The sequence below is a fragment of the Argentina silus genome, assembly GCF_951799395.1.
Source record: "Argentina silus genome assembly, chromosome: 10".
Lineage (NCBI taxonomy): Eukaryota > Metazoa > Chordata > Actinopteri > Argentiniformes > Argentinidae > Argentina > Argentina silus.
In genome coordinates, this window is record NC_139664.1 from 10,866,791 (window position 1) to 10,882,283 (window position 15,493).

The 15,493-nt window shown below is 43.3% G+C and overlaps 1 protein-coding gene across 1 annotated transcript in view; it reads left to right on the plus strand.

Annotated features, from left to right (window-relative positions):
• The window catches only part of kif13a (kinesin family member 13A), a 35,843-nt gene that overhangs the window by 1,959 nt on the left and 18,391 nt on the right, over positions 1–15,493 (plus strand). The window contains exons 3-7 of the mRNA XM_083678994.1: positions 9,320–9,332; positions 11,329–11,389; positions 12,440–12,532; positions 13,519–13,699; positions 15,375–15,462. Coding sequence (XP_083535120.1) covers positions 9,320–9,332; positions 11,329–11,389; positions 12,440–12,532; positions 13,519–13,699; positions 15,375–15,462 — 436 coding nt within the window. The remainder of the gene's footprint in view (positions 1–9,319; positions 9,333–11,328; positions 11,390–12,439; positions 12,533–13,518; positions 13,700–15,374; positions 15,463–15,493) is intronic.

Here is a 15,493-nt window from a genome sequence, read left to right on the forward strand (position 1 = left end):
CAGTCATACAGGAAACACGAGAACAAGGGAAGTGTGTGGGTCAGCAAACCTGTGTAGCAACTTAGCAAGTGTCTTACAGTAGTTGCCAAAGACTAGGGTGTTTTGAAGGCCAAAGTCAACTAGACTTATGTTTCGCATGTTAGACTGAGCAAAGCAAATCTGCACCTCTATGTACAACAATGTGGCATTTTTAATACAAAAGGAAACCATATATAGACATTATATATGACATTAACTAACCTTTCTCTTAACTGCATTTACTTCTTTTACTCTGGTGTGTTCTACTGTTCAATGCTCCCCCTTCAAAACTATGGCAAACTGGTTTTTCTATGATATTGCGCTTGAATTGGTTCTACCTCTTGGGTGAACGACTGTCATCTTCTGTCACCCTTGATTACATTTTTGACCTGATTACCCATGGATGCAAATGAGATTGCCAAGGCTGCTCAATTGCAAAAACATTAGACAGGGCTCCTTAGAGACACTGTATACACTCTAGCCCATTGAAGGTCTGCAGTGTACAGGGTGACCCGTGGAGAGACTGACTGCAGCTGAAAATTAAACCAGAGAAGCTGCAGCCTAGTTTGTTAATCTGTAACACTGCATCTGTAGTCCTACTGGTAAGCAGTCCACATTAAGGAGTAATTGGGCATTCTGCTCAAGCATCAAGAGGCCACACATTAACCTATATTTAAGGCAATTATCAGAACTGAAATTGCCACAGAACTGCTCTGTTCCAGGCAATTAAGCAAATCACGCTTTAAAGCTAACATTCACAAACCAGAAATGCACAATAGAACAAAAGGGCATTGTGGGTGAAAGGTCAGATAAATTACGTTTAACATTACCATGCAGTACTGTCAAAGTGGATTTGTCTAGTGTTTGTGATTCTTCTCTGATGTCTGTGATTGACCATTGGATGCTTTCCCAGTGCTTACCACCTCAAGAAATGCTTTCTAGCGGTTTGTCTGACAATACTGAGGAAATGTTTTGACGGTATAGAAGTCAGATTTGATTTGTGAATGAAATGACATGATGACTGTTCAGCTTTATGTTAGAGTAATAGACAGATGTACCCTGCAAGGTCATTGGCCTGTTGCACTTTTAATCCAGCAAATGTTACTTCCATGTGCTGTGATGTACTGTAGGATTGAGTTGGATGACTGCTGCATTGTGTCTGGTTTCACTGTGTGTCTTTCCAACAGCTGGACTGGGGTTGGGGTTTATCCAAGGTCACATTGGATACTTTGTCATTCCACTTATTGTGTTGTTGTGCAAGTTTACCATTTTGACAACACTCACCATTGTTTACTATTACACTCTCCCTACCCACAGTAGTTACAGACTGAATACCTTCTTCATAAATTGTCCCTGGTCCTCAGGTAATTTCAGTTTGGCCAGTTTTCTGAGACAGTTTTATAAAAGGGATGTTATTTTCAGTATAATTTTACCCTCTGAAATAGGAAAAGAATGAACATGTGTTATTACAGACTTTCCAGCTGTTGTCTCTGAAATTAGATTTGGCCTCACTTTTATCTGGAATGCTATTAAGACAGTGGGAGTTGAGATTGGTCCAGTTACTCTAAACCTTTGCATGTCTTTCTCTTTGCATATCGTCTTGTCAGCGAGTAGTGGAGCCGCAGAAAGGGATACCCTGGTCCCCGAGGCCTTTGAGGACACCTGTTCATATGCGGTTGAGATGTGTCAAATTTAGTGAGAAATATATCAGCATGCCAAATTTGGCTGCAGGCCAGAATCATGGGAACCACATCTCTCACTGTTGAATGCTCAGGTTCAACCTGAGAATAGTGAGTAAGACAAGGTTAAGTCTCAGATAATTAACTAGCATTTGTTGCTATCTGCGACAAAGCATTTTGGTAATACTCTAAATTAAAGTATACTCTTTTGGGTTTGCATTGTGTTTATGGATAGTTCATTGGACTGTAATCATTTCTGAATCAGTTAATAACAGTTATTAGAGTAGAGCAAGATTTTACCCTCTGTAACAGTTTATAACTGATTCCAAATCTGTCTTTAAAGGAATAGTTAGCTATATATAAATCCTTTACCAACCCCAAAGTGATACCAGACTTTGCTTGCATTAGTCAGAATTGCTTGATTGTGTAGGCCTACCTGTTCTTAGGATGTAATGTAGGGGTTTGCTTCCATTTTTCTGCTCATTTCCAGACCATGCGGTACCATGTGAACATGTAAGCTATGTAAAGAATGTGAAAATATACCGGCTTTTCTTTGGTGGCTTAGGAACATTGGCCGTGTCTCACCATGATTCATTGTGTCATGACTCGTGACCCCTACCTCTGTTTCTCTCTCTCCCTGCAAAATTAACTGTAATCTCAATGATGTTGAAAATGGAACATTGAAGCTGACTGCAGGGCGATGGAGGTTGAATTTCCTCGTCTGAGCGTGTTGGTTATGTTTGCGCTCACATTCTCTGGTTTCATTTTACATCTGTCCTGGACTGGCATGAGTGGCAGATTTGAAACGTGAATCTGGGAAAGCAATTTAGTTTTCAAGCCTCTGTCTGCTTCCCTCAGAACAGTAGACACAATGACAGTGGCGGTGGGAGAAGAGGCGGAGAAATACCTGAGGCTGCTGAGTGGGAGGGGGGGGGGGGTCGGGTCAGGAGTAGAGCAGGATGACAGGGAAATACCCCTCAGCTCTTACAATGGGGTCATATTAGACCTATCATGCCCTAACATGTCCATCAACTCTGAACAATTGAAAACAAGTCCACCAAGTCTATGAAAATGTCTAGTTAGGATAGGTAATAGTAGGATAGTTCCAGAGGTACTGTAAGTTACAAATATGATACCGTATGACTGATACAGTATGACTAATGCCACAAAAACTAGGCCTACATCATTCGAACAGATTTTGTTGTCTATTATGCTCATCAACCACACAAACTGCTGCTGAAGTTACACGGTAGATTTTTAAATTACAGATTTTGGCTAGTCTTTGTCTTGTGCACTAACTCTCAAGTTTTGTTAAGAGAGGAAATGTAGTTGGTTTTCATGGGGATTAGATTTTATACCGTAAGTAGGCCTAATTGTCTTAACAAAGCCAATTTCAAGATTTTAGGGGGTGTGAGGTTGAAATAATTTCACTGTGGTCTGGTAGGGCAAGGTGATTAGTGAAAGTCTCTATCTGATAATGACTGCTTTGCTGCAACCAAGCTTGTAATTTCTCATGTTATCTTCTTTACACACTCTCTTCCTTATCGCTGACTTCACAGAGCCTCAGGGACCACTGTTATCTCTTCTTGAATGTGTTACTTGGTTGGTATATTGTTATCTAGCTAATTGATGTATTGCGGAAGTGTCTTTATCTGTCAAAGTAGAGGTCCCGCTATAATATAGGCTGACTGAAGCGGTTCACGACTCAAAATGACTTTAGCCATTTCGTTTACGATGCTATACAGACTATGCCTGAAATGATGATTGTATCAGACTTGTATGAGCGGCTTTTGACTGGTACAGATTTGAGTTGTTTCAGTGTTTAGACCAGCTAAATGTGGCTTTTCTCATAACAGGGTGATAGGAAATGTCAACAGGATAGCCTACCAGGGTAAATAAAGATGGTGGACATGTGGTGCTGAAAAGCTTTTAGCTCTATTATGTCTTCAGTTTGTGTGCTGTCTCCTACGGTACATAGGTGTCAAAGGCACTCAGCTTTCCCTCGCTAAATAAGAGTGTTGAGTGCCTAATGTGAACATTGCAGTCTTTGTGCTTGTGAAGGTAAGGAGATAATACTGTTTGGAGTTGGTCTCATCTGTCTTTTCCACTGCCTGACGACCTGATGCCATCACGCTTTCTAAACAACGTGTCTCCAGATGACAATGAGGCCCTGTCCAATGGCTGCCCTCAGGAATGTTTCTTTTGTCTTTCCATTTTGTTCCCTCTGCTATGTGCAAATAATCAACCTTTCCATTCAGTAAGATGTTGTTGTCAGCGCTAGCCTCCACAAGCGGCTCACCCTTTTCTCCCCCAAGTTTATTAATGTGTTCCTTCTGCGGAAAGCATTGTGTGTTACTGATAAAACCGTTGAATTCCCAGGAGGTCTGCTCCCCCTGTTTGTTTTTGAGGTGGGGCTATGTTTACATCTTGACCTGGAAATGAGAGACGGAGGCGTCCCAGCTCTCTCGCTAGCTCTCTAGGACTTACCAACAGTCAGGGTTCCAATGATGTCGAGGCTGGGCCTTGTTAATGTCAGATGTGGTTATATTTTATGAAAACAGACTTTCTTAAAAAAAACATTTAATCAGCATATTTGTTCTAAAGTAGCTGCCATAATGACTTTGGTTTTCCTACTAAGATGATTCTCCCTAATTCTGTTTTCATCGTGTTTACATGGATTTGAGATAGTTGCTTTCTACATTGTCTGAAAAAGTAATGTGGTTGTTACATTACCCGCCTTGCTGGGCGGTAGAGTGTAGCCAGACAACATGAACAAAAACTATGCAAATGTGAAGCTAGAGGTCTGTCTGAGAAGATACTTGGTTAGGCTACTTGATCTCATGGTATAAATCGGGTGGATTTCCTTTGCCTTAGCACAGCAAATTAATTGGAGATTTTGCATGTTTTCACACTAAAAGGATCACATGTTGAGGCCTTATGAGACTTGTAACCTTCTTAGTCTTTTATGTAACCTGTCTTCTAGCCTGTTGTGTCTGAAGTCTTAATCACCCTGTGCATCTATTAATCTCTGTGACGTCTACCAAGTGGACAGGGTCAAAGGGGGTGTGGTCTGGCTGTAAATGTGTCACTTGGATTGTTATGGGGAGAAAGCAGTGGCATATTTGACCAGAATGATGAACACTAACCAGATTTGGTCTTAGAGAGTAGTCAGTATGCTCTCCTTTCAGTAGACAAATTGTTACAAAAACAATTGAAAGCTTATTTTGGGGTAACCACTGTGCTTTGCATATGACCAAAGCTTTTATATTGGTATTAGAAATTGCTATAGAGGTTAGATTAAATTAGCTAGTGAGTGTTGTTAACTTTTTATTGCAGTAACCTACTGGAGTAACAGGCCCATATGATGAACTGATCAAGGCAATGCTATTTGTCAAGGCTGCTGTGAGAGCTTGGCTATTATACTGGAACTTTGACTCATGAGGCTGGTAGCTCGTCTGGGGTTCTATGTTTATCAGTTGCCTGGCGACAGCAGCTGCCAGGATACAGCAATGTTCTGGAATTATGACGAACCAAAAATGCAAAAATGCCAGGGCCACCCTCACCCTTTTTCAGCAAGTTTCAGCTTTCTCTCAGGGGGTCTAACTTTAGCATTCGCTGTCACGCTGCAAAGCAAAAGCCTAAGCTAAATTATTTTGGGCAGGACTCTACCAAAATGATTCATTGGTTAAGAATCACAGTTGCACGCCCCATATCCACTGTCTTCTTATGAGCTCAAAACATGTTGCCTACGGGTGACTAACCACTAAGTGCCCAATCACTTCTTTGATAATCCTTTGGCACTGTCTTGCATTGGAGCTGACTAATACAGTACAACATGTTGTTGATATGCATCCAGAATAACTATAAACCTGTGAACACATACAGTAGGCCTATGTATAGTATGTCAGTCACTCAATTGTATAGTCAGTCACTCACTTTAATTTTCGATTAGTTGATAATAAGCAATATAAAGCCCTGTTGTTTAGGTGTCAGGCAATAGGTTCAACCAAAGTGTGCCACCCTGCCCTGTAACATTGTAATGCCATTTTGCTGTGCTGTGTTGTCTGCACACAGGGTGACCTCTGCCTTGAGTGGGTGGGGAGCCATGTTCTGGACAATACGCTCTGAGAGACCATCTGAAATATCAGCTTGAAGTCTGGGAGAGAACAGCAATATGTAACCAAACTCTTGTACACAGAGAGCTCTGGATATTGTGGTTGGCTCTGAAACGTATTGGATCCTAATTGCTTGTGTAGAATCAGAGCCATGTTGACAGCCAAACCGAGGGGAAAGAGTCAGATGTGTGGTTGTGTGGAGGTCAATAGGGTGGGATGCATATTTCTGGATGGTAATCGGCTACAGATTGGGATAGGAATTAGTAAATATGGGGAGGGCAGGCCTATGCCATGCCTAGATGTGCCATACACACTACTCTGCCCATCCTGTGTGTGTGTGTGTGTGTGTGTGTGTGTGTGTGTCAACTCCACAGGGGGTGGGATACACCCATGTGTTCTTCTGCATATTAGATTTTTACAGTATAAATGCTAGAGGCAGCTTGAGCCTCTCAGAGCATGCAACATCGCAGTGATGAATTTGACACCAGGACACAAAGGAACACAGTCTCCTACAACATGCTTTAGTAAAGGAGGAATGAGCTATGAGTGTTTGCTTCATTAGAATTTAATTTGCCCATGATGTGACTTAGACCTACATTGCATTTAGTAGTCGGTTGAGCCAGAATTTATGTGACACCAGTTGCTTAGTTTCTGGCAGCTGTTCATAGACAACTCTGTTAGATTGGTGTGTGCGTGCGTGCGTGTGTGTGTGTGTGTGTGTGTGTGTTCTCCCTCTCCAACGGCAGGTGGGCCAGCCTCTGTGATGTTGCTCTAATCTGGGCCATTCTCTGCAGGGCCAACAGAGCAGAGCTCTTTGTGGCATAATGACCCAGTGGCCTTAATCCTGTTCCATTGCCAGAGGGGAGATCCCACTGCTCTTCTCATCATACATCCCTGCCTGGTCACATCACACAGGTCTGCTCTCATTATCACCAACTCACACCAACCCCTTCACCACCTGTGTCTGGCATTTCAACCTAACTAGACCCTCCATATGGAACTAGAACAAGGAAGCTCCTGGATAAACTTTGTGGGTTTGCTAAATGTGTAATTGTGGCAGTGGATACAGTTTAAAGTTGAATTGGATTGTCAGTCTCAAAAGATGAAAGAGGAGTAGTGTTTTGAGTATGACCAGAGCAACCATATGGTCTCCATCGGAAAGCATGTTAATTTATGCGACTCCCACCCCCCACTCCTGGAGGCCATGATGGCCATTTGGAGTTGGAGTGTCATCCTGGATCTGCACTGGGGGAGATGAGAGGCTGATGCTGTCTGGCAGTTCTGTGTCATACATGTGCACACGCTCAACATACAAGTGTCCCATGAGCTTTAACTCAACACACCTGCTGCACATAGTGTAAAAAGGCCTGTGGCTTCTTCTTCATGCACATGTATTCATAAAAAACAGTTGACCATCATGCCAGTAATATGGGTTCATGATATTGAATTTGAACACGCCTAGCTACAGTACACAAGGCGTTTAGTAAGGATTTCTATTGATGTATTGTCACCATTTAGGAAAAAAAGGCCTACTCACAGAGTCCCCATTTGTGCTTTCAAGCACATCCAGCTTGCTTGCCAGTATGGACCTTGATTTGGAACACATCTGTGCCACTCTTGTCCACTACAGCAGAAATACTGTTTTAGGATATTTGTTTCTGATGTTTTGTTCCACCTCTTGAATAATCCCTGTGAAAGGATTATGTAATCCACCTGCAAATGTACAGATCAATTCACTTGACAGTGAATTGCAGAATTCCCCCTCTCTCTCTTTCTCTCTCTCTCTCTCTGATTTTATATATAAATAATCATCTCTTTCCTTATCTGTCTGTCTTTGCTCTTATTGGTCGCTAGAGCAGTCTCAGAGCTCTATCTCCTGGTAGAAACGCCCGGCCACGCTGGCCCCTGGTTGAGAGAGAGAAATCAGGACTGTGGCCTGTGTCTTTGTTAGGTCTGATTAAGAGCTATCCACCATGGTCATTAGTGGCCCAGATTCAGACCCTGTGTGAACACAGACCAGGACTCCTCCTCTCTCCTCCTCTCTACCTCTTGTTCATTATAATGAGCAGGAGAACAGATAATATAGTCTCCACAGACATGAATATGTTGACAGCTGTGCACAGAAGACAGCAATTGGTGTCCATTACTTCTCCTTTGTTATTGTTGTTTCTCTCTCCCTCCTTTTTTGTGGTATCACTCTGCATTTTGGTTCCATATTATCTTACCACAGTCGAACCATAATAGCACCCAATTGAGCAGTGTAAGATATACAGCTGTTGTTGTGGCGCGCCTGTGTATATTAGCCTGCCGTATGCCCCGCCGTAAGCCCTGCCTGGTTCATGTGAGGGGCTCTGCTCCGGTCCAGTGTTTCTGTGTTGCCGCACGAGCACTAGCCTGCATTACTCTGTGAAGGTGATGCCCACCTCTGAGGCTCTGCTGCCAGGAGAGGGCTGCAGGAGGGGTCTGCTGATCAGGCATATGTGCCAACTGTAGGTGCACTGAGGGGCAATGCCTGCAGATAGACAGCTGGGGAATGTTTTGAGTAGAGCACACTCCCCAGGTATGCTCACACGGGAAAAAAACGTGACTGAGAGGAGGGATGAGGCAGCGATTATGTCAATATTGAGCTATGGTAATGTTGTTATTATAAGTGTTGTACAGTGTCAAAGGCTTGTTGTCACTCAATATGACAGTTCTCATTTGTCTGTCACATGTAAACCTAGGTCTATTTTCTGTGTCAGTGTTTGGACTTTTTTTTCTTCTTTTTTTTTTAAAAGCATAGCACAAGCCAAAAGGCTATTAGGATCTCACCCGTTGGTTATTTTGTTATATAGACAGAAATACTTCAGTCAGGCCTATTTTTTTCATTGGCCATTGTCCTGAATGTTGGTGGTCAGAAGTGCTGTGTGGAAGTCTGAGGTAACCCTGGGTCCAGCCTCCCTAACCTCGCCTCTCTCTGGTTAAGTCCACAAGCATTAGGCCTGTTTACCCAACAGAGTCAGTAGGACATTGAATCCTAAATCTCTTCCTTTCCTCACGCTCCACTGCCCCAATTATGAGCCTATTCACAGCAGCCTCCACCAGGAAATACCTCAGTGGAAGTGAATGAATGACTGAGAAGAATGAATGAAGAAATCACACTAGTCATTTATGAAGTGAATTATGAGGTGGTTGGATGAGAGAATTTGCTGAGTACTTAAGAAGGGAATGACAAATGTTTAAACACCAAATGTATTGTGAACATGTTGTTTTATTCCCTATACATCTTGTATTTTTACATTTACATTTCAGCTTGATCCTTTGGGTCAACACAGACAACGGGAAGTGTCCTACTGTGAAAAGTGCAGCTGCACTGCTGAGAGTGAACATGAACTGACTGTTAAATTCTATTAATGCTAACCGCGTTATATGTCCTCTCTCCCTCTGTCCGCTGGTGTTGCTGATGGACCCATGGGTTTTCCCTTTCCCATCTCCCCCTGAACCATCCATGTGTTCACCCACTCCCAGGAAACAGCCTAAGGTATGTGCTTTACTGTGTCTGTCTCTTACTCTAAAGGTAAGCCAACATCATCAGCATTGTAATAATATCAGCAGACCCAGAAGGGTCATCTGTTCATCAGTAAAAGTAGGCCTATCCCACCGTAGCTGTGATTCTATAAGATTAGTGCACAGGCCTTCTTAGCAACACCACAGCTACTGCAGTGTCACAATGTAGCCCTAGCAACCATATTTAGCCTATATGTCCTGTTGAGAGACATTAAGAAGCACTCCACCACCATCATGGTATGTTTTCTAAGGGCATGATTGAGGGGTTTTTAGTGTATTGGTCAGTCAGCAGGAGCCGGATAGACGTCCGTGTGAATGTGTCAGCGCTCTAAGATCTCGTGAACACCCACAAAGGCCGACAATGATAGAGGGATGAGCACGGACACTGGGGCAGTGTGTGTGTGCATTCAAAGCTGCATTGTTGAAGCGCACCCCCCCCCCCCTCCCCGACCGACCGACCGACCAACACATTGGTGACTAGCTCAGAGACGTCCATGCCCTCACACTACACTCAGGGCTTGGCATTGTTCAGTCCCTGGGGCCACGCTGACTGGCTGCCCGGGGGATACGAGTTTAGTTTAGGGGCACAAGCTCTCATGATCTCTGGGGTCCATGGACAGCTATTCCTATACTCTGAGCTCTAGCCACTCTAGCAGAAACCACATGACTGTCTGCTAAGCCGTGAATGCCTTCCAATTAGTTTCCTCTCTGTCTGTTCTGCTGGGGATAAATGGAGGTCACAGTCCAGTCCAACCTGTGTGGATGTTAGAAATGAGAGTAGGGCATTTTCTTGTGTGTTTAAATCCTAAAAATAAATGACATTGTTAGATTATTTTTGATTAATGGATGGTTTGTTGTCTAGCATAAATCCAAAATGATTTGTTGCCCAGTCAAATTCATAGACTTCACACCAACTGTTCATATGAGACGTAAATTCTGGTTACTTACCCAGCCCCTAATTGAGAATGATGGTACTTTTGTTCCTTTGAATAACACCCACTCACTAGTCTGCAGTCACTCGAGGAGGTCTTGCTTTCAGACCATTCAATGACCTCAGCCCTAACAATGCTGACTGTGCAAGTAGTGGGTTCCCTGGTCCATGCCCTTTATTATGATTCGAAAAGAGTTCTATCATTTTGGGTCAGACATTCATAGAGGGAGAAGAGTTTTGGCAGCCCAGCAGAGCACTGAGTGCCAGAAGAAGCAGCATGTGCAGTGTTGTGCTTGCCTTGCACTGCAGGATGACAGCACAGCAGGGATGCAGATTTCTTCTGGATTTTGGGGATGTCAAGAAAGTGTCTTATTGCTGAGCAGTGATAAATCATTTCCAACTTTGGATGGAAAAAAAAACAAAAAAAACTTCTTATAGATATCTGAAATATTTGAGCCTGTTGAATCTCTCTCATCTGAAAAGTGCTTATTAGGAGAGACTGCAATACTATCCCAGAGAGTGTCATTTCTATGTCACCCACTTGTGTCTGTGAGCACATGCAGGTGGCTGTCTCACACAGAGGGCCTGTACTAGTGAAGCTGTAGGGCCTGTGTGGGGCTGTGGGCTGAGGGAACTACTCCAGCTCCGTTGCCCTGGAGACCGGGGTCACTGGGAGCTGGAATTTCTACTGGGGAGCTGTGACCCTGATTTATGAATTCATTTAACTCCAACCACTGTTGCAAAACAGGCCAGCCTAGCTTAGAGTGTGTCTGTGGAGACAGTCATGGCACAGTCCTAACAACCATTACATCAGAGCAAAACTCAGGCAGGACTCCTCTCTGTCTCACACAGAAAAGCTCCATCCTGCTGTTTACTGTTGGTTGGCTTGATACAGAGCAGACACAATTACTTATTATTTTACTGTATGTGTCTGCCCATGGTGGTAAGACTCACCCATTAGGCAGGGTAGGGGTGGCTGAGAATACATGCTTGGACAGGCATTTAGAGTTTGTTGATCCTCTCTTTGTCTCCTCCACAGGTGTTTGCCTTTGACCACTGTTTCTGGTCCATGGATGAGTCCAATATCCCTAAGTATGCTGGTGAGTCACAGGTGCCGGTCTACACACTATCACTGAGTGTTCAGGTTCATAGAGATAACATCTCCATCTCATTACTAAAGAACTCAAAACACAAATCCCATCCCTATTTAAACCTGCCAGGTTATCTTTGTGCTTCAGCTCTCAGCAGCACTACAACCAGGGGAAGGCCCTTACATGATGCAAACCTTGTTTTTGCATGACGTAAAGTCCATTACACAAGCAACTTTGCATTTGATATGAGTTAATGAGATCAGGAAATAAACTGGTGGTCATCTGGTGAAGTGGTTGAAAAATATGCTGAATGAAATACCTGAAGTGCATATCTGTATCTCACTAAGCTGTAACATTATAAGCGTAAATAGTAAGTACTTTTCGTTGTTCTCATTTGCACTCATGTTTGTGCCAAACTGCCTACTGTACATTCTCTATTCCTTAACCACTCAAATGGAAAATTACATTTGTTCAGCCACAATTCAAGGTAATGAGTAATGCAATTGAACAAAAGGTTACAGTAAAAGGCACTGTCTGACATCTATAAAACAGGATATTTTGTTATAACAACACAAGCTATGCTAATATCCTTGTTGTGAATATTGTGTTTACCGTTTTCCCACACAGTTTTTGATATTATTGTATGTTTTTAATGCTCAAGCTACAGTACAACGAGCCAATCTGTTCTGTGAAGGGCTGCCTGAAGGGCCTGGGCCACAGCTTTTTTTAGCTCTTTAACCAGCTGCCCCGTTCACCAGAAGCATGACAGAGTGCAACACAAGAGATTGCTCGTCTTCACACAGCCTAGCTTATTCCACATGACCAGACAGGAATCTGCAACCTTCTTTGAATCGGCTCTCCTAACAATGTTTTATTTGTTTTGTCACTTTGGTCTATTACGACTTAAAGAGGAAAGGAGTGTACACTCTGCAAATCAGATTAAGAGCATTACATTGGCAGAGAAGGCCAAGTGATAATATTTCCATGTCAATTGCATTGTGTTCATCTGTGTTTATCTTATATCATGATCTCCATGGTGACCACTCTTTGTTTTTGAAGGTCAAGAGATGGTGTTTAAGTGCCTTGGTGAGGGAATACTTGAAAACGCATTTCAAGGATACAATGCCTGCATCTTTGCCTATGGACAAACAGGTAACTGACATTCTAGCCAAAACGCGCATATTCAAACAAACAAATTAAGCCAGGCATAACAGTCATGTTGCTTAGCAATGTGAAATGCACAGATGATCCATTCCCTTTTACAGTACTGTACGTCGCTGAATGATCAGTTGTAATTGCATTAAAGTAGGACACTAAATTATAAAGAGGCAGGTAGAGGAGGCTGACGTTATTGGACCATGTTCAAAGCAGCTGTAAGTAGGTCTGCAGCCACCATCATCTGCTCAGGTCATTCCATGTGAGCGTATCCCTGCAGAAACAGTACAAGAGCAGGAAGCCTCTGTGTTTCTGATCACACTGGTGAATCGCTCAAGTCATATCCTTCCTCAACTCAGATTAAATTAGCTGGTTTTATCCACCTTCCTGTGCTTGAAGACAACCTACGGTAGAAATGACGCGCCTAGTGAACACTTTCAAGCACCTCTTTTTTCTTCTACTGGGCAATTACATTCATAAAACAAACACACATTATACGTGTCATTTGTTCACATGGCATAATAGCTTGAAATGTAATAGGGAGAAAAGAGGTGCAAAATGTTTGGTTTCAAGGTGTCTGCTCTGCAGTACAAATAATCTTACCAATGCCTGGCTGGCACTTGACCAAAGAGTAGGGAGTCCAAACCCCCTTACTGCTGTAGAATCCCTGAACAAGCACATTTACTGTGTCAACACACCTGCATCAAACTCATACATCAAACAATCCTTGCCTTAGGGAATCCTTAGATTTTTGTCTTCCAGACAAAATGGTTCATGAAAATCAGCAGCCTTTAGAGTGAGACACTTTCAGCGTAAGATTAGTAAATCTGCCATATTTGTGTATATGAACATATACTGTATATTAGTAATGTTATTGTTAATGATGTTGAGTCAAGCATAGTGTCAGTTAAAAGGGTATAACTATTTTTCTGGAGATGTCGTGTGTACAGTTACTAAGGCACTACTGTGTCCCTCCTCTCCAGGTTCAGGCAAGTCCTTCTCCATGATGGGGAACGGGGACCAGCCTGGTCTGATCCCACGGCTGTGCTGTTCCCTGTTTGAGAGAGTCTCCAGAGAGGGCAGCGAGGCCCACTCCTTCAAGGTGGAGGTGTCCTTCATGGAGATCTACAACGAGAAGGTCCGTGACCTACTGGATCCCAAAGGGTGAGCACACAAACTTCACTGCAGACAAGTGGAGCGGAGGTACAGCAGTGCGCCTCACCAGCCTAGCATGAATCTGACGATGAGTTTCCTGAGGACTCATGGTGGCTTTCTGAACTCACACTGAGGCCTCATGGCATGATGATAAGCGGTGATGAGATCCCGCTCAGTTGCACAAACAGCTGTGCCTGTGTACAGACTCTGGAACGTGTTCTGTCTGATTTGCACAACCTAACCTATGCATGAGCACAAGCAAACCTACTGACCTCATGTTGACTGTCTAGCAGTGTGGTTTTGGTTTGCCTGTCTGTTTATAACCATGTGGTGTCTATAACCAAGTGTTTGCAGTGCATTGTATGTTTGAGTGGAAATTATTTCTAAACAAGATTTGTCATTTAATTTAACATTTTGCAGAGATTTTAAATTTTGCTCAATAGTATTTATCTGACTCTTGTATTCTCAGCTGTCATTGTTTGATCTGCATTTTGGCAAACAGACTGCAGAGGAGGTTTGGCTGAGGGAGGGTAGTGATGTGTTTCAGGGACATCTGTTAGTGAAGCTGAGAGCAGGGGAGGGGAGGGGAGCAGTCACTGCAGCCTGTGAGGAGAGCCCCAGAGAGGGACAACCACACAGTGGAGCACTCTGTGCGGTGCAGATGTCTGAGGATGTAGCCAGTCCCATCACGATGGCAACTTCCTCTCTGTTGCCACGCTTCGGCCCACACTCTCTGACTCTCTGGATCTGTCTGTCTGTCTGTCTATGTCTGACTGACTGTGTCTCTGTAACATTGAGTCTCTAGCTCACTCTCACACACACTGGCTCTTTGTGTGTCTGTTTCTTTCAGTGTCTCATCATTTTAGTCCAACTGTAGGCCGGTGACCACTCTGAACTTTTCCCGCTGTCATGTCCTGTTGTTAGAACTAAAAGGGAGGCGAGTTGATTTGAACAGAGAGCAGAGAGTTGGAGCTGTGAACTCGAGCTGTGCCAGCCTCAGTAAATCTCCAGCCTTTGAGAGGGCTAAGTCGACAGCCACTGATCTATAGGGTTTTCCCCCTAACCTTTGGCAAACAGCCAAAAGAAGATCAGTTGAGTTGGCCCATCTGCACCCTCTAGTGAAACGCTGCCTTTCCTATCTTGCTACATGTTGGATCCTTTGTCCTTTGACATTATCTTTGAAAGCATGGCTCAGATTAACATTTACATACCATACACAGTACAGGTGTCTTTTGATGTTTTATTCAACAGTATTTGTAGGTTGGTTTATTCATTCAGGTAAAAAGCCACTGACATTTATAAAATGTATGTACAAAAACTATTTTCATTTGAGTACCCATCATTTTTGATATTGTAAGGTAGGTAGAAGAGTGGTTAGCTGTGTAAGAGAGTTGCTGAAAGTTATCTGCAGACATGGGCTTTCATCACTATGGCAGTACAGGGTTGAGAGGGGAAGAGGCGAGGTGGGATAGGAAAGGGATGGGACTGGGAAAGAAACTGCTGTTTAGGTTTAGGGTGGATGTTATTTAAACATCATGCTTTATATACCATGACTGTATGCATAATAGTATGCAAACCTTTTGTTCGAGTGATTGAAATCATTTTGTTCGTTTCCACTGTGTCTGATCAAAGTCTTATCTCCCTCTCACACGCATACATTTTTGTTTGTCTGTCTCCTGTCCAGGAGCCGACACTCTCTGAAGGTTCGAGAGCACAAAGTCCTGGGTCCGTATGTGGACGGGCTGTCGCAGCTGGCTGTCACCAGCTTTGAGGTGAGGAAACTCCTCATATCATCACATCATC